Raw genomic sequence first — 20,820 nt, 5'->3', positions numbered from 1 at the left:
TTCGCTTTGGTGTCCTCCGGATTTTTCCTAGGCTACACTTGAGCGCTCTGGCACTTATGGCATCGAATGGAAAAAGACATTTCGGTAGGGTTTTATGCATTCTGATTGAAGCTCAGAGAAACTATTGAGACCTCCTTCCAAAAATAGGTGTGGCTCCCATCCTTACATCGTTCAGGAGGTGTTTGAAGATCTGGTTTTTGGGGGTTTTTTTGTCAGCCAAGGTGTGATCCCAGAGCCCCCTTTCTGCAGTATTTGGCTTGGCTTTTTATATTTTGCTTTTCCAGCCTTGTGGGGGTTTTTTTCTTTAATAAGTTGGGTTTTTACTTGTTTGCTTGACTCCAAAACCATTCTGAGCAGGTGTCTCTAAATAACATTCTAAACGTTTAAGCAAGCCAGTAATGAGCTGAGGGGTTGGATCATGTTAAATTGTCTTTATTTAACTATGGTTTATTGAATAAGCTATAGTAGTCTGGCACCTATGATCACTGATGCACTGCAGGAGTGGATGATCCTAAGCATGGGTATGCTATCCAATGTAGTTATAACTGAAGTTCTGCAACTAATATAGGAGAGCTAGTTTGGTGTAGGCAACAGGTTATAATCTGGAAGGGCAAGAGTTCTAGTCCTGCCTTGGGCACAAAGGCGACTGGTTGATCGTGGGCCAGTCACTTCCTCAGCCCTGGGAAGAGATAATGGCAACTATTTCTGAAAAACCTTGCCAAGAAAACTTCAGGGACTTACCCCATACAGTCTCTGAGAACCTGATATGATAGAAGGAAAAACCCAAATATATGCAGAGTTTACTGCTGATTTACAAGGCTCCTGGGCCATCAAGCCTAGGTGTGCTTAACAGCTGGATTGAGCTCCCTAGGAAACACAGTGTGCTGAGTTTAATGTTGTTGAGAATGACCGCTGTTTTAATAGCAAATAAATTGAACTGAACTGAACCCAGCCTATCTCTAGATCGTAACTTTAGGAGTGAATTACTTTATGGCAGTGTTTCTCAATCTTGGTAAGTTTCTGACGCATGGATTTTATCCCCCAGAATTCCCCAGCCATCCTGTTTGTAGGAGAAATCTGGAAACTTAAATCTACATATCTTAAAATTGTCCAGATTGGGAAACCTTGTATCAAGGCCTTTAGACGACTGCCTCTTTCTAATTACAGACTTCTTACCATATAAAATAAAGCCATGTATTGGAATCCGCATATTTAAAAAAAAGAATTAAATCTTTTTTAAAAAAAGTAAATTAGGATGAAGTATCATATTTTGCTCCTGGATAAATGCAAAGGTCTGCTAGCACTGTCTATTAAGTCTTGATTTCTCCATATATTTTAGTAAACTGTTTTCGCTTCCTCTTGTAGAGACAGAAATTATAGATTTCTGTCCCGGAAGTCTGAGTTCGAAAAACGAGGTAAGAGCACTCTATGTTAACTCTTCTATGTACTATGCAAGCGTTTAATTACGGTAGTACTTCGACCACAAGGCTGAAGCATCCCGATTTTGTCTCCCCGTCGCCGGTGTTGTACGTCATATCGAGATAATAGACCCGATTGAAAAAGAATTTGCGCGCTCTCTGCTGGGGGTCCTATTCCGAAATGCTAAATGGTAGCAAAGGGACCCTCGAGAGCAAAAAGTAGGGAACGAGAACGCTACAGTACATGTACTTAATCAGTGTTTTAAATACGTCATTAAAACCTTGACCCTCTATCCCCCCATGCTTAACTGGTCTTTCCGCTATACCAATAGAGAACCGGGCCAAGAATAGTCAGCATGTACAGTATTGATGCAGAACTATAATCCTACGATTAAACTGCCCTTCGAAGATAGAAATCTTTTGATGCATTCCAAGCTTTGTGAATCCCTTGTTACTTATATAATGGTCCATTCCATTTTTTTTTACATTGATTAAGTGCCCTCAAACCATTATCGGTTCTTTTTTTTTCATTTATAGTGCAAAAATACATCTGTATATTTAAAGCTTAGGGAACTTTATAACCCCCATATTAGCAAATCTATGGATATTAAACTGAAAGGGAAAGATAGTGGGGTAGATCCATATTGTATGTTTTCATTATCGATTTTACATTTACAGCATGATAAGGTTGACCAAGTCTTTTTAAATATTTTCTCAGGGACCAATAAACACACAAAAATGATCGTTTGAGTTAATCTCAAACTTAAATAATGCTTTATAGTCTTTTAAACCCAACCATTGATTTTTTTGACTCCGGTTTTTGCAAATATTACTCGTTTTTGTAAATATTAATATTACTTGAAACATTTATAAATATTTTATATTTAAAAGCATCCATTCCCCATAACAATCCTGAGTGTTTTAGATAGTGCATCTTGCGTACATTGCAAATTTAAAAGATATTTGATTGAATATGTTGCTATATTTCAGGCAATCAAAATATCTCTTGCAACAATGCAAATAAGTTTAAATTTTGATTGGTTATAAACTGATTCAAGTGTTAATACCTCTACTTCCACAGGATTTAAAAATAGAGTTCTATTTTCAAACAAAGATTGTCCTAGTATATATAAGAACAATAGTAACAAATATGCTTTCATTTCTACTGTAAATATGTTTTGCATCACCTAATGCAGGAAATGCAGTAAAGCTACATATGCTAATTACCGATCCAGACTCCAAGATTTGGAATGCAAGGGGCATTCACATTTGGAGTACAACCCTTAAGAATATAGTTTGAACTGTTTCAAGAGAAGGAAATACAAGGTTCTGGCTGGGCATCACCAAGTATAGGTGAAACTCAAAAAATTAGAATATCATGCAAAAGTTCATTTATTTCAATAATGCAACTTAAAAGGTGAACCTAATATATGAGATAGACTCATTACATGCAAAGCAAGATGGTTCAAGCCGCGATGTGTCATAATTGAGATGATTATGGCTTACAGCTCATGAAAACTCCAATCCACAATCTCAGAAAATTAGAATATTGTGAAAAGGTTCAATCTTCTGGGCTCAAAGTGTCCCACTCTAATCAGCTAATTAAGCCATAACACCTGCAAAGGGTTCCTGAGCCTTTAAAGGGTCTCTCAGTCAGGTTCAGTAGGAATCACAATCATGGGAAAGACTTCTGACCTGACAGTTGTGCAGAAAATCATCATTGACACCCTCCATAAGGAGGGAAAGCCTCAAGAGGTAATTGCAAAAGAAGTTGGATGTTCCCAAAGTACTGTATCAAAGCACATTAATAGAAAGTTATGTGGAAGGGGAAAGTGGAAGAAAAAGGTGCACAAGCAGCAGGGATGACCCCAGCCTGGAGAGGATTGTCAGGAAAGGGCCATTCAAAAGTGTTGGGGACTTTCACAAGGAGTGGACTGAGGCTGGAGTCAGCACATCAAGAGCCACCACACACAGACGGATCCTGGACATGGGCTTCAAATGTCGTATTCCTCTTGTCAAGGCGCTCCTGAACAACAATGTCAGAAGCGTCTTACCTGGGCTAAAGAAAAACAGACCTGTCCTTTTTTCTGATGAGAGCAACTTTTGCATCACATTTGGAAACCAAGGACCCAGAGTCTGGAGGAAGAATGGAGAGGCACCCACTGCAAGATGCTTGAAGTCCAGTTTCCACAGTCTGTGTTGATTTGGGGAGCCATGTCATCTGCTGGTGTTGGTCCACTGTGCTTCATTAAGTCCAGGGTCAACGCAGCCATCTACCAGATTTTGGAGCACTTCATGCTTCCTTCCGCAGATGAGCTTTATAGGGATACTGACTTCATTCCAGCAGGACTTGGCACCTGCCCACACTGCCAAAAGCACCAAAACCTGGTTCAATGACTGTGGAATTACTGTGCTTGATTGGCCAGCAAACTCACCTGACCTGAACCCCATAGAGAATCTATGGGGCATTGCCAAGAGAAAGATGAGAAACATGAGACCGAACAATGCAGAAGAGGTGAAGGCCGCTATTGAAGCATCCTGGTCTTCCATAACACCTCAGTAGTGCCACAGGCTGATAGCTTCCATGCCACGCCGCATTGAGGCAGTAATTGCTGCAAAAGGGGCCAAACCAAGTACTGAGTACATATGCATGCTTACACTTTTCAGAGGTCCGATATTGTTCTATGTACAATCCTTGTTTTATTGATTGCATGTAATATTCTAATTTTCTGAGATTGTGGATTTGGGGTTTTCATGAGCTGTAAGCCATAATCATCACAATTATGACAAATCACGGCTTGAACTACCTTGCTTTGCATGTAATGAGTCTATCTCATATATTAGTTTCACCTTTTAAGTTGCATTACTGAAATAAATGAACTTTTGCACAATATTCTAATTTTTTGAGTTTCACCTGTAGTTATAAGCACAAGCCTTACTGAAATACAGGGATATTATATCTACTGGGATATGCTGACTTCTCTGGTGAGATAAAAAGATTAAACTGCAACCAGTTTTTTAAAAATATATCACTTAAATTTAATTCTTGTACTTGAAAAATATTGCAAGCTTATAAGCAAAGTTTAATGTGGTTATATGGCAACTTTTAATTCTTTACAATACATAGCTTGTATCAAACAAGTGGGTTTTTTTACATTTGTGAAGCTCCTTTTTTGCATTTACAACCAGGAAGCTCAACTAACCAGTTTATCAAAATTTGATTTCTATTTAATTTATTAATGTGAGTCCCAAAGACCAAAACCCCACTTAGAGCTACAGTGGTTTAATATTTCATGAGAGATTGCTGCCAAATTGCTTTCCACATTATATTTATTGTTAAATCTATAAATTATGTTATGTAGAAATCTGCTTATTTCAGTATTGTTTTTTTATTGGAAACTATTTTAAGAAGGTAACACAGCTTTCCAAGGATTGGTCATAAGAGCACCTTGCAGTTCAGTATCCTTTTCAAGCAGAATACAACATTTCAATTTGTAAAACACTCAGATGCTGAATTGTTTCTGACTCAGTGAGACAGCCCCATTATGGTTTACTGATGAACAACAATGTCCTGGTGCACGCTGCTTAAAATACGTTTACTTTATCTGTAACAATAATAAGTTAAACGTAGCTCTATCAGTGGATTGTTTAGCACAGGGCTGTCAAACTCCCGGCCTGCAGGCCGCTACTGCCCATGCCCATACCCGGTTTAGCGAAGGGGAAAAAGTCCCGATACATCACATGACCCTGCCGTTACGATGTGAGTTTGTCACCTCTGCTTTAGCATATCCAAATTATGTCCTCTACTTTGTTCCTCTCAGAAGGAAAGCCAAAGGAAAAAAAAATACTGCATCTTATTTAAGGCATTTGTTCCACCAGAATTCCAAACCTTTCTTTGGACAAAAGTGCTTACAAAATAGATAACTACAACAAAACATAATGGTCTGCTCTTTTTTCTTATTTTGTATGTCATGACAACCAGTACAATGCAAAAGTTTGCAAAAGTTTGCAAAATTTGGAGCAGTATCAGTGATACTAATTTCCAATTAGATCAATTATGGATTATTGGGTTTTTCTTTTCATATAGTTGCAACTTCCTCTCTTAGAAAGAATAGGGGGGAATATTTAAAGGTTCTTACCCAAATCAAGATGACAGAAATCTCTGCAGGTATGAGGGAGTTTGAAAGCTTTACAGCCTACCTAAGGGCTTGAGCTCTTTTACTTTGTTCACTGATCAATGTTTACACATCCCCCTTTGGGCACTTTTGATATTAGGAACTCCTGATAATTTAGGCCTGAAATCTAACTGAATTTTACACTTGGTCAAAAAGAACATTTATGTTGCCCCAATAACAAATGTTATTATGACCAACAAATGAACAACACTGGATTTACAGCTGAAACTGCTGAAACTGCTGAAATGTCTTAATTAAACTGTTAGAAACAGAATCCAGTATTCACAAACTATGGCATTTTATTTCAGAGGCCTTTGCTTACATTTGTACAATATATTACATAATTCCATTGTCTGCAGAACCTAATATATATTTTATAGTTTTTCTTTATATGCCTTTCCTTCAATGTTTGTCAACAATTTTTACAGTCCTGTACATATCTGAAGAGTTTGAAACCATTTTCAATAAAATCAGTTACCTTTAAACACACACTACTAAGACTGAAAATGCTTTTCTTAGAAAAGTCAAATGTAAAGATTCGGATACTCTAGCATCTACAAACAGAATGTTTGAAATTCTTACATGTTGTACTGCCAGAAAAAAAAAACATGCCAGCCCCCATAAGCCCAGCCAAAAGAAGTACACAGAACTACAATTAAAACAGTAAAACAATCTGTACAGTAAAGTACTGTGTATTAACAGTGCCAGGTATTAAATAGCTCGAATGAACACTCCCGCAATATACAAATGTCTTACAAAGTTGTGTAATTAAATACAAGTGCCAAACGAGAGGGCATGGGTTCCATACAACGTAAAGTCAATAGAAGTGAAAACAGCTGAGTTGATTTTGAATTTTTACAAGGCAATTTAAAAAAAATCATTTCAACCACTCAGTTAGCTATTTATATTATAAACAACTATCCCTTTGTGGCAATGTTCTTCTCAACAATGACTTAATATTAACACCCTTTTACTCCTTCTTGAAGACCTCTCAATTGCAGCTCATAATAAAATAAGCATTACTAATGAAATATTTGTTGCTTTAACTGAAAAGAAACTTTTACAAGAAAACACAAAAATATAAGTGTTATAATTCATTATGAATAAATATACACTTTAAACTGGCTAAATACAATCTTTGTACATTAAGATTTAATACAGTTTTGTTAGCCGTTTTCTTCCTTTTTCACAATGTATTTTTATCAAAATTAAAAAAAATACTGATTTATAGAAAAATGGCAAAGTACAGTAGTTTCATTCCAATTCATGGGTTATCAAAAACCCACGATAACCTATTTTGCCTAATTCAAACCTGTAAACATTAGTCAGCCTTTTAAGCAGAATCCTTATATTTGGTTGTCAATCTGATGAGAAACATCCTGTTAACGGCAGGTTTGGAACTGAATTACCTGTGCTTGACTTGTACAGTTATAGTCACCATTAAGGCAACAGTTAAAAAACAATTATCTTGTAAAAATGAAAATAGGTTCATTTTTCCTAAAGAATGGAAAAATATCAAATGTTCCAGCTTTAACAAAATACCAGGGAATACATGGACAGTAAGCCACTTTAATGTTTTAATTTGGCCTACCCAAAACTGCACGCTTACCACATTGATTCTACTGGCAGTGAACAACTTCCATTTGCCACAGTGGAAGGCCTTCAATTCATTCAACATACAATTCCCAGACAAGTTGGAAACAATTATTGCTTGAGGAAAAGCAGTCTGTTGTACTTTTTCTTCATAAAAGTGCACTTAAGTGCAAAGTTAGCTTGTCAAGATTTTTTTTAAATACAAAATAGTGCTTGTCTGAATTTTGTGCCACTGTGCAGTATAAAAAGTGGCTCTCAGCAGCCATTAAGTGCAAAGTGCTTCGGCAAGTCTTGCTGTCACCTGCACTCGACTGACATTCCATTCTGTGATGAATTGGACACGGGTGGGTCTGCTAAACTTAACATAACTGCTGCCGTAATGGTACTGGAGGAAGGCGAGGAAGAAGAGGAGGATGTGGTAGCAGCACCTGCAACGAGAGTAGTAAACAAACAAATTATCCCATCTGAAGGTTTGCTGCTGAAACTAAAATAAGAGTATGAGGCATATACATATGTACATTTCAAAAAAGTCTAGATGCTCAACCCTCATAGTCTACAAAGTAACTGTAAGGTACTCCTCGACTTACGGCCACAATTGAGCCCAAAATTTCTGTTTGTTTTTTAAAAAAAAACAAATTTTATTGATTTTACAATTAAAAACAAACCAACAACACTTACACAAATAGAAGAGCAAAAAAGAAAAGAAAAAGAAAGGAAAAGAAAAAAAGGAAAAAGGAACACTTAAAAACATTCTCATTTTCGACAGTTTGTAAGATCTTTTCTCTTCTTGATTTATGCCAATACGCACACCTCATCCATATATATGTTTATATATCACTCATATAGATTTGTCCTATTCTTTTTTTACCTTCTGATACAGAATCTGTCTTTGTTCTAACCATTTATACCAGCAATTCCAATTGTTATAATATATTGAAGAATCTTTATTTTTTAAGGCTAAAGTTAGTTTGTCCATTTCTGCACAGTCTGAGATTTTTTGGATGATTATCTGTTCTGTAGGTATATGAGGTAGCTTCCAACACTGAGCAAGCGCTAGTCTGGCCGCTGTTAATATGTGTATTGTTATGTACTTCACTTTTTTTGATAACTCTGGTTTATACTCAATCTGTTCTTTTGTTATATCTTCCAGCCAATTTCTAATTCTCTGCCAGTATTTTTGGGTTTCTTTACAGGACCACCACATATGAAAAAAGGTTCCATCTATTCTTTTACATTTCCAGCATTTCAGACTCATGTTGGGGCGCATCTTCGCTAATCTCGAGGGAGGAAGGTGCCATCTGTAAAATATTTTATAAGCGTTTTCTTTATATGCTACCGATTTTGTGATCTTATTGTTTCTACTCCAGATCTTTTCCCATTCTATTAAAGTGATACTCTGTCCTACGTTCCTACTCCAGGCTATCATATTCCCTTTAACTGTCTAGATAGTTGTAAAATTTAGTTATATTTTTCTTGTCTGATCCTAGTAAAATTTTGTCTAATTCCTGGAGTTTATTGTTAATTCCGAATTCTTTCCTATCCTGTTTGTATCTACTATGAATTTGGAGATATACCCATTGATCGATTTTAAATCCCCGCTCTTGCAGCTCTTGTCGCGATTTCAAATTTCCTTGTGTATCCAATAAATCCTTATATTTAATCATTTTGGTAATGTCCAAATTGTTTGGGTGAATCATCGCCTCTATTGTCGATAACCAAATTGGTACTTTTAGGTAGTGTTTTTTCCGTATTTTTTTTCCAATTGGTTAATAGTGAATCTCTAATTAAACGTCTATGGAAATATGATTGATTAACTTTCCCTACCTCCCATAAAAAGGCATGCAAATTGTGGCCTTCTAACAATAATGTTCTCTTATTAATTAAATTCACCCAATCTTTTAACCATACTAGAGAGGCTGCCATATAATACAATTCCCAATTTGGAAGTGCCAACCCTCCCCCCTGCTCTTCAAATCCTGCATTGCCTTTAAATTTATTCTAGATTTTTTCCCTTGCCAAATAAATTTAACAGTTATTTTGTGAAGTTCTTCAAAAAAATTTCTGTGTAGTTTAATTGGAATTGTCTGAAATACGTATAAAAATTTTGGGAGAATATTCATTTTAATAGAAGCAATCCTGCCCAATAATAAAAGTTGCAGCCTGCCCCATGATTCTAGATCTTTCTTTACTTGTTGCAACAATTTGTCATAATTATTCTCCTTAAGTGTCTTGCAATGTGGTGTCAGCCATATTCCTAAATATTTAACTTTCTTTGTCACCTGTATTCCCGTAACTACTTCTAAATCTTTTTTCTGTTTTTCTGTTAAATTTTTAGTCATTAGTTTTGTTTTCTTCCTATTAATTTTGAGTCCTGCTACCGCACCAAATTGTTCTAGTTCGTTTATCAATTTTTGTCCTGTTTCTATTGGTTCCTCCATAAAAAAAACCCATATCATCGGCAAATGCTTGCAATTTGTATTCTTTCTTAATCTTTAAACCTTTAATCTCTGGGTTTTGTCTAATTCGTGTTAATAATGTTTCTAGAGAGAATATGAAGAGCAGGGATGAGAGTGGGCAACCTTGTCTAACTCCTTTTTCTATCTTTATTGGGTGAGTATATTCCCCGTTTATTATGATATTAGCCTGCTGTGTATCATAAACTGTTGTTATGTTTTCAAATTTAGTGCCTAAATTCATATTATAAATTTTTTGAATTAGAAATTTCCAATTTAAATTATCGAATGCCTTTTCTGCATCTAAAAACATAAGTGCAGTTTGTTTTTCGGGGTGGGCTTCATAAAATTCTAAAACATCTACTGTTCTTAAATTATTCCTTATCTGTCTAGTCGGGAGAAATCCATTTTGGTCTTCATGTATATACAAATTTAAAATTCGTTTTAATCTGTTAGCTATGATGGAGGTAAATATTTTGTAGTCGGTGTTTAGGAGTGAAATTGATCTGTAGTTGTTAATATATCTAAGATCAGATTCCTCCTTCGGGATCAGCGAAATCAATGCTTCCCTCCATGAGTCCGGCATTCTGGCTGCCAATAAGACATTGTTAAACACTTCCATCATAAGAGGTCCAATTTGTCCCACAATTGCCTTATATAGTTCTCCCGGGATCCCATCTGGCCCCAGGGCTTTATTATTTCCCTGATTCTCTATTGCTGATTTCAATTTGGACCAAGTAATGTCTTTATTTAATAATTCTAGCAATTCTTCCCTGATTACTTTATCTTTCATTTCATCTAAGTAATTTCTTATTCTATCCTCATTAACTTCTTCCTTTTTGTATAACTCTTCAAAGTATTTGTGTGCAATGTCTTTTTTCTTTTCTATCTCTTGTTATATGTCGCCCTTCTCGTCTATTAATTGGTAGATCAATCTCTTTTCTTTCTTTTTTTAATTTATAAGATAACCATCTTCCTGGTTTATTAGCATGCTCAAAGTAAATTTGTTTAGTCATTTTCAAATTTATTATCATTTTCTCTTGTTCAATTAAATCCAAATTATCTTTGACTGTTATTATCTGATTTTGTACTCTTCGATCTTTAGGGGTCTTTTGTAATTGAGTTTCTAATTCCTTAATTTGTTGTTGTAGTTTATTTTGCTAAGCATATTTTTCTTTATTTCTCATAGCATTATAAGAGATTATTATACCTCTTATTACTGCCTTCAATGTATCCCAAATATTTTGTTTCGAGGTTACACCATTATCATTTTCCTTTAAAAAATAGTTTAATTCCTCCTTAAGTTTATTAGTATACTCTTTTTCTCTTATTAATTGGGTGTTTAATGTCCATCTTTTCTTTGGTTTTTTTTCCTGCCCTTCCAAGTTATTTGAATTGAATTGTGGTCTGCCCATTCATTCGGTAAAATTTCGATTCCTTTTATCTCATTCGCTATTTCCCCATTCATCCACGCCATATCAATTCGTGTCCATACTTGATGTGGGTTAGAATAAAATGTGAATTGTTTTTCTTCGGGGTATAGTCTTCTCCATAAGTCCACCAAATTTAACTCTTTCATCATTCCCTTACATGTCTTAGGAAACTCTCTTTTTCTCTTTTTATTCTTCCTCGCATTGCTATGGTCCTTTTGATAATCAGCAATAGAGTTGAAATCTCCTATAATACAAATATTCCTTTTTTCAAATCCTATTATTTTTTGATGTAAATATTTCAAAAACTCTTTCTGATCTTCATTTGGGGCATAAATTGCTATTAATAGAATTGAAATAGCATTAATCCAGATCTGTAAAACCAAAGTTCTTCCTTCAGGGTCTGACCAAACTAAATCTGCTTTCAGATCGTCTTTCACGTATATTGCAATCCCTTTCTTTTTTTCTCGTGTCTGCTGGTGCAGTAAATAGCTTCCCTAGTTTCGGGCAGTCGAGGTATCTTTCATCTACTTTCCTTATGTGAGTTTCCTGTAGGCATATTATGTCGGCATTTTGTTTGATTAATTTAGCTATTATCCTTTTCCTTTTTGTCGTCGAATTTAAACCATTTATGTTAATGGATAGAAGTTTCTTTTCTTCTTCCATTTAATTAGTTCTGTTTTGCTCTTTGTCTCGTGATAATTCTGGTCTCTCCTTGTGCTTTAGTTTCTTCTCTCTCCTGAGGTGGATAAACGTTCCCTTGGTTTCTTGCAGGTCTTTCTTTTTTGTTTCTGTGGTGACTTTGGTCTTCCTGTGAGTTTTTTTCCAATTCCTCCTTACTACTCTGATCTTCCATACCTACTAGTTGTTCATAAAAATCTTGGGCCCTTTCCATAGAATCTATTTTAATTTTCCTTTCTTTCCATGAAACTAACATCCCCTCCGGGATTAACCATTTAAATAGAATTCTTTTCTGATTTAGATAAGTAGCTAGAAATTTATAGTCTCATCTTATTTCTCTTACTTTCCTTGGAATTTGCTTAAGAATCAAAATTTCTTTGCCTTTATACATAATTGTTCCATCTCTGGACATCCTAAATATTATGTCCCGGACACTTCTTCTCGCAAAGCGAATGTGGACCTCTCTTGGGCATTTATGGTGTCTCGCATAGTTGGTACTGACCCTGTAGACTTCATCAAATTCCCTAAGTATATCATCTTTATCCTTTCCCAGTAGCTCGGCCAGTATTTCTGCCATTAGCTGCTCCAGGTCTTCTTCCTTGGATTCCTCAATATTCTGGAATCTCAAGTATGCAGCCACCTTGTCCATTTCTAGGTAGACCAATGAGTTCTCCATTTCTTTGCTCACATTTTTTAGTTCTTTGTCTACCCTTTCCAATTTCCTTTCTGTTCGTTCCGTCCTTGTCTCTACTTCTTTTATCGTTGCTTCGTTTTTTTCCAGGGCCTGTTGTAGTGTTCCAATTTTGTCCTCTACTTTAAGGATGTCCGCTTTCATTCAGCTTTTAATTCACTAATATCTGCTCTTGTTTCGTTATGATTTTTTATCATTATTTCTTGAAGTTTCATCATTGATTCCTGTAGGGTTAGCAAAGTTGATTGTATATTGGCATTCGAGACATTAGCTTATTTTTCCCCTGGTAGCGATTCTTCTATGGTTTTTTGAACTGTTGCCGGGGTAGTTGTTAAAGTCGGGGTAGCCTTCCTTCCAGTTTTCAGAGTCGTGGTCATTGTAGAAGTCATTTCTTTTAATATTTGTTTCTGTTGTTGGATTATATTAGTTATATTATCCCAAATTACCATTCAGTATTATAACCCCTATATTAGAATTCTGGTATCTGATTGCTTAGTCCACCTATCTACTAAGTAGCTGTATTCTGTATTCTTAACTAGTAACTGAAATATGTAAATATATGTTATTTTTAATCCTAAATTCTCAATCACGTATATAATTTTATGAAGTCTATGTTCAAATACTATGCAACACTATATAACATTCCATATAATATATATATATATAATAAATAGTATATCAAATCTAACCAAGTTTAGATTTTGTAAGTTTATAAGTATTGTAAATATATATATATATGTATATATACATGTATATATATATGTACATATATATGTATTCTTATCTAACTTTATCTAATCCTATTTTGAGTATTAGATATTCTAAGTATTCTTAGTCACCAGTATTCTTGAACCTAAACAGTATTATTTCTTTCCCCAATAGGCTGGTTATAATCACACACTTAAGTTATAATATTAAAACATTAAATATTAAATATTAAGTCTTATACTTATTAATTAAATAGTTCTTAACCTTCTTGCTATTTTCCCTATCAACCTGGTTGAAGTATAACTATCCCTAATATTGTGAATTAATCAAAACAATTAAATCAGTTATCTAGCAATCCAATATAATAATCAGTACTCCTTTCCTCAATAGATAAATTTATAGTCGTTATAAAGAGAAAATGAAAGGAGAGATAAAATTCATCATAACACCAAAAAATCAGTAAATAAAAGAAAAGGAACAGAATTAAGCAGAGTTATACAAAGAGAAAAAAGAGAAAAGAAAAGAGGGAGAGCAATAAGAAGACGGGATTTTAAAGTCAGTTTTTAGTCCACCGTTTCTAGGATTATGCACTTTTTCTTCAAACATACCAGAAGTAGGGAGTTAAAAAGTGCTGAATAATAACTGCCAACAATCAGTATCTTCCGAAACTTCCAAGTTACTCTTTTTTTTGTGTGTAAATGTTCCTAAGTTCAATACATTAATTTCCTTCATGTACGACCCCCACTTCAGTTAGTATAAAATAAGATAGAGTTCTCCTCAGGATCGGTTAAAAGGTCTGTTAAACACTTAATATCCGATATTTTGTTGCAATGACTTCGGAGTTTCTATGTATCTCATATAGCGCCGCGCTATCTCTTCTTCACCAGCCTCGTTCCTCTTCACATCTTTGCTTTAATAAAGTTTATCCTAGAAAGTCCATCAAAATAACAGTCCAATCAAGTATTCAAAATTCTCCACAACTTCCCGACTCAGTATTTTCCTGACCTCGTAGACTTCCCCTTTCATTCGTTGTAATCCACACTTTCACTTCAGTCTGCCGAACCTTTTCGCCCACGCTTGTCTAGCCTTAGCTTTTTAGCCGCTTTCCTTTCAGGTTTCCGACAGACACTAGTGCAAAAAATTATAACTTGCCGATCTTCCTCTCCACCGTTAAGCTCTTCCTGCCACCTTTTTTCCACCAATCTTACGAACTGTCACTTACTCGCTTTTCACATCGGAGGCAATCCGGACTTTGGAGCCGCCATTGATAGGAGGCTGTCTCTTGCACGTTGGGCTCTGGAGGGCTCCTCTTCGCTGCCGGGGGGTTGCCTTCCCCACACTGCAGCCCGAGTTTTCCCCACACCGACATGAATCTCTCCGGGATTCGAGCACCCTCTGGGGATCGCACCAACCGCAAAAAGAGATAAGCTGAAACTGCAGAAGGGCTTCTGCACCTCTGCTCGTCCTTGCCTTGCCACCGGAAGTCCCAAAATTTCTGTTGTTAAGTGAGGCATTTATTAAGTGAATTTTGCCTCATTTTATCAGCTTTCTTGCCACAGTTGTTAAGTGAATCACTGCCATTTATAAGTTAGTAACATGGTTGTTAAGTGAATCTGGTTTCCCCATAGACTGCTGGCCAGAAGGTCACAAATGGTGATCACATGTCCTTGGGACACAGCAACGGTCATAAGTATGAATCAGTTACCAAGCATCTGAATTTTGATCACATGATCATGGGGATGCTACAAAGGTGGTAAATGTAAAAAATGGTCATAAGTCACTTTTTTCAATGCCATTGTAACTTTGAATGGTCACTAAATGAACTGTTGTAAGTCAAGGACTAGCTACAGTTATGCACAATTATGGAAACTCTTATTTTATTTTAAAACAAGAAAAAACATGTGGGGTGACCAAGTTGCTTACTTTATATTTTTGAAGAATTCCAGATAATTTAGTGCTCCTTTATAAGTGCACTTCCAACTTGTAAGCAGTAAATCAGACAAGACTTCTATAAAAAGCAATTGGCTCAGTTCTAAACAAATGGCACTTAGATCAAAGAGTTAAGGTGGTCTGTGTTATTTCTATGGAAAGTATAACTTTTTCTTACATATGTCAGAAGTAATTATCAGAAATAAGGATAAATACTATATAGACTGTGACAGTTTGTGGATATTGTGAAAATTAGTTGCTGGTATTTATTTAGATAGTTAAAATATTAGCCTACGTGTAATAGCTCCATTTTTTAAAATCTATGCATGAGGCAAAAAGTTGGCTACTTTTTCCCACTCACCCCTCCAGAAATGGATGTTGATGACTAAATAATTGTAAGGAAATAACTCTTTCTTCCAAACTCATTTGCATCCCTCTGACCCACCAATACTAACAAGGTAAAAACTTAATCCACTTGTTTGTTTCATTGTGGACCTTTCTTTTACTGTGTCTCTTCCTAGGAGAGTTTTTAAAAAGCTATTTGTTTTTGCAGATGTTAAGCTGGAAAATAATAGATCAGATAAAAGAGAGGTGTTGATCCTTATTCTAGACTCTTACAGACTCGAAAATTCTATAGATTCTATAAATCTGAAAACCCATATATGGAACAAGACTATGAAAACTTTCTTCTGAAAACATTTTCTTTGTTCAAACAAGAAATTTAAATTCGAAGTAATTAAATATAACCCTAACAATTGCAGAGTTAAGACCTAATATTTTAAAAGACAATGAAGAGTAAAATTCTAAGTTTAGGAACTCTATTTAGTCCCAATAAAAAAACTCATATTTAGGCCTAATCACTTACTTTCCCGCTCTTTTTTCTTCAACCGCTTTCTTCTTCTATCAATGGAAGCCACCTCAGATTTTAAAGACATGTAGTGTTTCCTGATTTCCTGAAGTTTTTCTTGAAGGATTGCAATGCGTTCTGCACTGGTCATATTTTCTAAGTCAGCTGGCAAATAAAGCAACTTTTATTAGCACAAATCAAAATTCCATTTTGTTTTTATTTAGTGAAAGCAAGGCATATACAGCATTACATTCAGCATCTCTCAACAATGGATTCCAATCTATGCCAGTCCCTCAGCCCCTTTGGAGAAAGCAATTCTTGACAAAATGAGCAGATAACTGTTCTTCAGGCTTATAATATTATTCCTATTAGTCAGTGGAGACTAATTTTCATAACTTACATTTGTTCAATCCCTCAGAGCTAGTTACTTATGCATTAGAGTAATTACGATATACCGGTGTGTCAATTAATTAACAATTACACATCTTGAATTGTTTCTGTGAGCAAAAATTGAAAGAAAACAGGAAAGTCTATGATAAAGTGAAAATTTCCCCCCATAAATACTCCTTGCTGAATCAATAAACATGATGGAAATAAATGGTAATAATAAATGGAATTTTTAGTAGAAGATTCAATATGGAGTGGAGAATAAGATAATATGCAAAATCCTTTTGGTTGTTTGGTTACTTATGGATAAAGGTTTAATGAATGCTTGGATTAGCTTTGGGAAAAGGAATGTTATGTGAATTCTGTTGTTTGTATGAAACTTAAGAAGGCTGTATGATGCAATGAAGAATATGGATTTGAACATTACTGTACAGGTACTTTTTGCTTAACCTGTCAAGAGTGAAACTTTGGGAGCTACATGTTTTGTCATTTTAACTTCTCATTAGAGAAAGTGGGTGTTGGCGATGGTTACAAACAGGTTAACTGGAAAAATGAAACTTCTACAGCTCCACTGAAGTGAAATGAAAAGTAACACAGGAAGCCATGTATGGATATGATAGAAATAATGGTTTTCAATAATAGAAATTTATGGCGAGGTATAGTGAACAGCTTTGCATGATAATGCTTTTTCATATAGTTTACTGGTTTTATTTTACTGCATCATATGGAAATGAAAGGTTATGTCCATTCTTGGGAATTCAGCAGATTTTAATTCAAAGCTCTTGATACACTTCCAGAATTCAGGAGAGGTAAACTCAGCCATAGGAAATCTTTACTTACATAATTGGAAACTCCATTTGTAAAGTTTTGGCAAACGACTGTTCTGTTCTTTGAGATCAGAATCTTTTTCTCCATTTTTCCCACATTTTCCAGGAGACTGTATTCTAGCTGGAGCTTTTGTATGCTGAGATTTCACCCCTGTAGAAACTGATTTTGCTGGGTGGGATTTGGTAATACTTTCTCCAGCAGAGAGTTCTTCACTATCGCTACTGTTTGCTGAAAGAAGAGACAACAAATGAACTTTATAGGCTTAGATAGATAAATATTTCAGCACTTCAAATATTTATATTTACTCACAAAAAGCATTCTTTTCTTGTCCTCCAGTAAAATATATAATGGAATATTTTCATAGACAAATTAAAAACTTGCATTGTTTTTAGAGATAAGTAAGAATATGACTCACTTGGGGGGCACTGCACAGTTTCCTAAGGGTGGAAGCAATCTTTAAGCAGGGTTCAATTTAGAATGTTTTGGCAGGCTGAAAGAGGAAGGGGAAGTACTTTTAAAGGATCTTCAATGCTTTGGGGGAGATCAGAGAGGGCTGCATAGAGAAGGAACCAGCAAAAATTGCTTCCTCTATTCTGTCAATATAAATACAAGGCATGAAACTTTTCTTTCTCCTGATTTCAGGCTACTTTTGGATTCAGCTCATGATCTATCCATAAGTTTTAAGATCAAGTTTTACATTCCATCAATCTGTTATACTTACTACTTTTATTCTTCTTTTTATTGTTCACCACAGATGTTTTATGACTTCTTTTTTGCTTTTTCGAGGGACCGCCACCTTGGCTATCTTTAAGTCTTTTCTGGCCTGTACAAGCTTTATTAACATAAAAACATGATACATTTACATGAATATATCAGAAACCCATTTCATTTTTGATCATCTATATCATTTTTCTACAAATCTTCTATTTTGCAGTGATAACCTTTTACAACCTAGTTGGAAACAATGCAACTGGCTTCAAAATGGCTGCAGCTTAACATAAAAACATTCACTAAACCTACTATTGACTACAGTAGGCTTTTAAGAGAATCAAAACATTATTTGATAATGTTACAGAACTATAAATTTGGGGATTATTAGTATGTTATTAGTACCAGCTCCATATCTTATAGAAGAGAGCTGTAAGGAACTCCTTATAATATTCACCCTTTCAAACAGCAACTATCCCCAAATTACATCATTTGAAAACTGTCTTTGAGAGGAATAGCGCCATTTCAGAGCAATTCTTCATATTCTAGGAAGAGAATAGTACTAGACAAAGAATGCAAATTACAGAAGCAGTAGAACAGTTCTCTTCCACTTTCCAGCTCACTCTCATTTCTACTTCTATCTTTTCCATTATCTCACCTTCACCAAAGGGTATTCTATAAACTATTGTGGGCCGTCTCAGAATATTAGATCTTGTTAGGATAGGGGCTTTCACCAGATTTTAAGATCCCCTAGGGACATCTCTGAAATCACCTTTCAGGTAAGCTGAACAATATCTACAGCTCATTTACATACAGCTCATACTGTATGCCCTATCCTTGCAGCATTACAGGTTGGAAAGTCAGAAGAAAATATCCTAATTTGTATCTCCAATTATGATGTAATTGTGTCACAAGAAACATGGCATGTGGAGCATTGTGCTTGGAGGAATAGAAGTATTGTTGTGGAAGCAGAGTTTGGAGTGGGATGGGGGAGCTTTGCATTTGTCTTGTTGTCTTGTTTGCTAGTTTCTACTTCTTTACTGATCCAAATCACTAGTTTACAATCCCTACAATATATCGTAGCAATGTGAAAAAATGAAATGCCCTGCATTATTTAAATTCTTCAAGAGTCATTTATTGTTAATATATTCATTCCTCCCTTACTTATTCGAGTTCAAATCACAACTTTGGGAAGTAAAATAAAATTATACTTGGAATGTTTACTAAGTAGGTTTCCATCAATACATTTTAAACAGGCTGAAGACTTAAGTTCAAAAACTGGGATTGATGATGAGTTTGTGATCAAATTGCATAGTCAATCCCCAGATCAGATAATATTGCCAGTTGTTGTTGCAATAATCCAAAAATAATATTGGAAATTTTAGAGGGTTCTGCTTTATAAAATATTGCTTTATACAAAACTGCTTTTTAAACTGACTCAGGCATGATATCGGCAAATATATTACTAGACTGGTAGTAACCCATCTTTGGTTGGTAATAAAGTAATGTTGCTGAATGCTACTCATTCAAGTTTATAGTTTTCAACCAATTTGATCATTGTCCAAATATATTTAACAATTTTTGATAGAATTCTTTTACTATCCTGCTATTTTTGTAACAAAGCTTGCCCAGGTGTTATTAGATAAGTCTTCTTAGATTGATGGTAAGACTGATACAGTTCTTGACTTACTACCAGTCGCATTCCAATCGTTTAAAATTATGATGACCCATAAAGCACTTCCTGGCACTGTAAAATATCCCCCGGACACATGACCACATTTTGAGCACTTGGCAATCTGCTGGCCTTTACATCTAGTTGCAGCATGCCATGATCACATGATCATGATTTGTGACATTTTCTACCAGTTTCTAGCAAAAACAGCCCATTTGGAAGTATGGATTAGCACTTATGACAATGGTATTTGCTTAATGGCTGTCAAATCAGTAAAATGCAAACTAAGCACCGACAAATTAAATTCCTAGATTGATTGGATATGAATTGATCCTGAAAGACAAACAGGCAACGATTCAGGATAGGCAGATTTACAATAGCTTACGCTATAGTGTTTATCATCTGGGAAAATTATTCTTTGAAATGTGGTTCATCCCTAATTGTGGCTTTGACTGACTTAAGCTTGGATTCAATTCAATATTTAGGGCCAAACTGTGATGCAAATTTAATTATTCCCTAATTGATATGTATCTGTTCCTATGAATATTTAAAACATATGAAAACACAAGTAAAAGTCAGGTGTAATGTACATCTAACTAAAGAAATAGCGGTGAAAGAAACAGAGCGGGCTACTTTGTTACCTCCCATTACTTAGCCATTTTAAGCAACCAGGTTTTCCATCGTAAGATGGCCCAATAACATGTCAATTCACTTTTATATGCTGACTATATGGTAGTGTTGCCTTTGAATCCTGTTCAGATCTGTAACTTGATGTGCTCAAACTATTCTAAATCTAAGAGTTGAATATCCGAGTTACACAATTGGCAAACAGAAGAACACATCATCAAACAAGTCAAAAATTTTAAAGACTTAGGGCTGTGGCTTTTCAAACCTCTGGAGCCTGAAATGCCCAGGGGGACTACGTATCCCAAAGGAACACAGAGATCGTCCTCAGCTGTACAAGCTTTCTATTTTAACTGAGTTGCACAGTTTATCCAGCTGCTATTAAGTTATGCCCCGTTGTTGTATGGGATTCAGTTGGAGCTTTGTAACAGGATGGTTAGTTAAGCCTGTGGTAAATTCTCAAGAAATGTTTTCCTGGTCCCTTGCGTTGTCCCAAATATAATACTTCATTAAGAAGCAGAAGTAATTTAGAGACTCTAGATTATCTTTAATTTTTGGTTGAAATTGTTATATAGCTCAGGTGAATTGGCCATTTTAATCATAGATTATTTTAATTCTTCATGGAAAAAAATATAATTACATAAAATTCCATTTGTTGTTGTTTTTCTGGTGTGCT

The 20,820-nt window shown here is 35.2% G+C and overlaps 1 protein-coding gene across 5 annotated transcripts in view; it reads right to left on the bottom strand.

Annotated features, from left to right (window-relative positions):
• Positions 1-5,874: 5,874 nt before the first annotated feature.
• ARID4B (AT-rich interaction domain 4B) overlaps positions 5,875-20,820 on the bottom strand; it is a 100,580-nt gene continuing 85,634 nt past the window's right edge. For 4 of the 5 annotated variants that reach the window (XM_087937339.1, XM_087937348.1, XM_087937319.1 and 1 more), the window contains 4 exons: positions 17,862-17,972; positions 17,153-17,368; positions 15,944-16,090; positions 5,875-7,614 (listed from right to left, as the gene is read on the bottom strand). In XM_087937339.1, the coding sequence (XP_087793465.1) occupies positions 7,484-7,614; positions 15,944-16,090; positions 17,153-17,368; positions 17,862-17,972 (605 nt within the window). In that variant the 3' untranslated portion in view covers positions 5,875-7,483. Of the gene's footprint in view, positions 7,615-15,943; positions 16,091-17,152; positions 17,369-17,555; positions 17,631-17,861; positions 17,973-20,820 lie in introns of those variants that run through there. The other variant, XR_015744309.1, reaches the window with a different exon arrangement.

The sequence above is a fragment of the Pseudonaja textilis genome, chromosome 1, assembly GCF_049901715.1.
Source record: "Pseudonaja textilis isolate UNSWEBS1 chromosome 1, rPseTex1.2, whole genome shotgun sequence".
Taxonomy (NCBI): Eukaryota; Metazoa; Chordata; class Lepidosauria; order Squamata; family Elapidae; genus Pseudonaja; species Pseudonaja textilis.
Note: the sequence above shows the minus strand (reverse complement) of the source record. Positions and strands in the feature narration are given on the sequence as shown.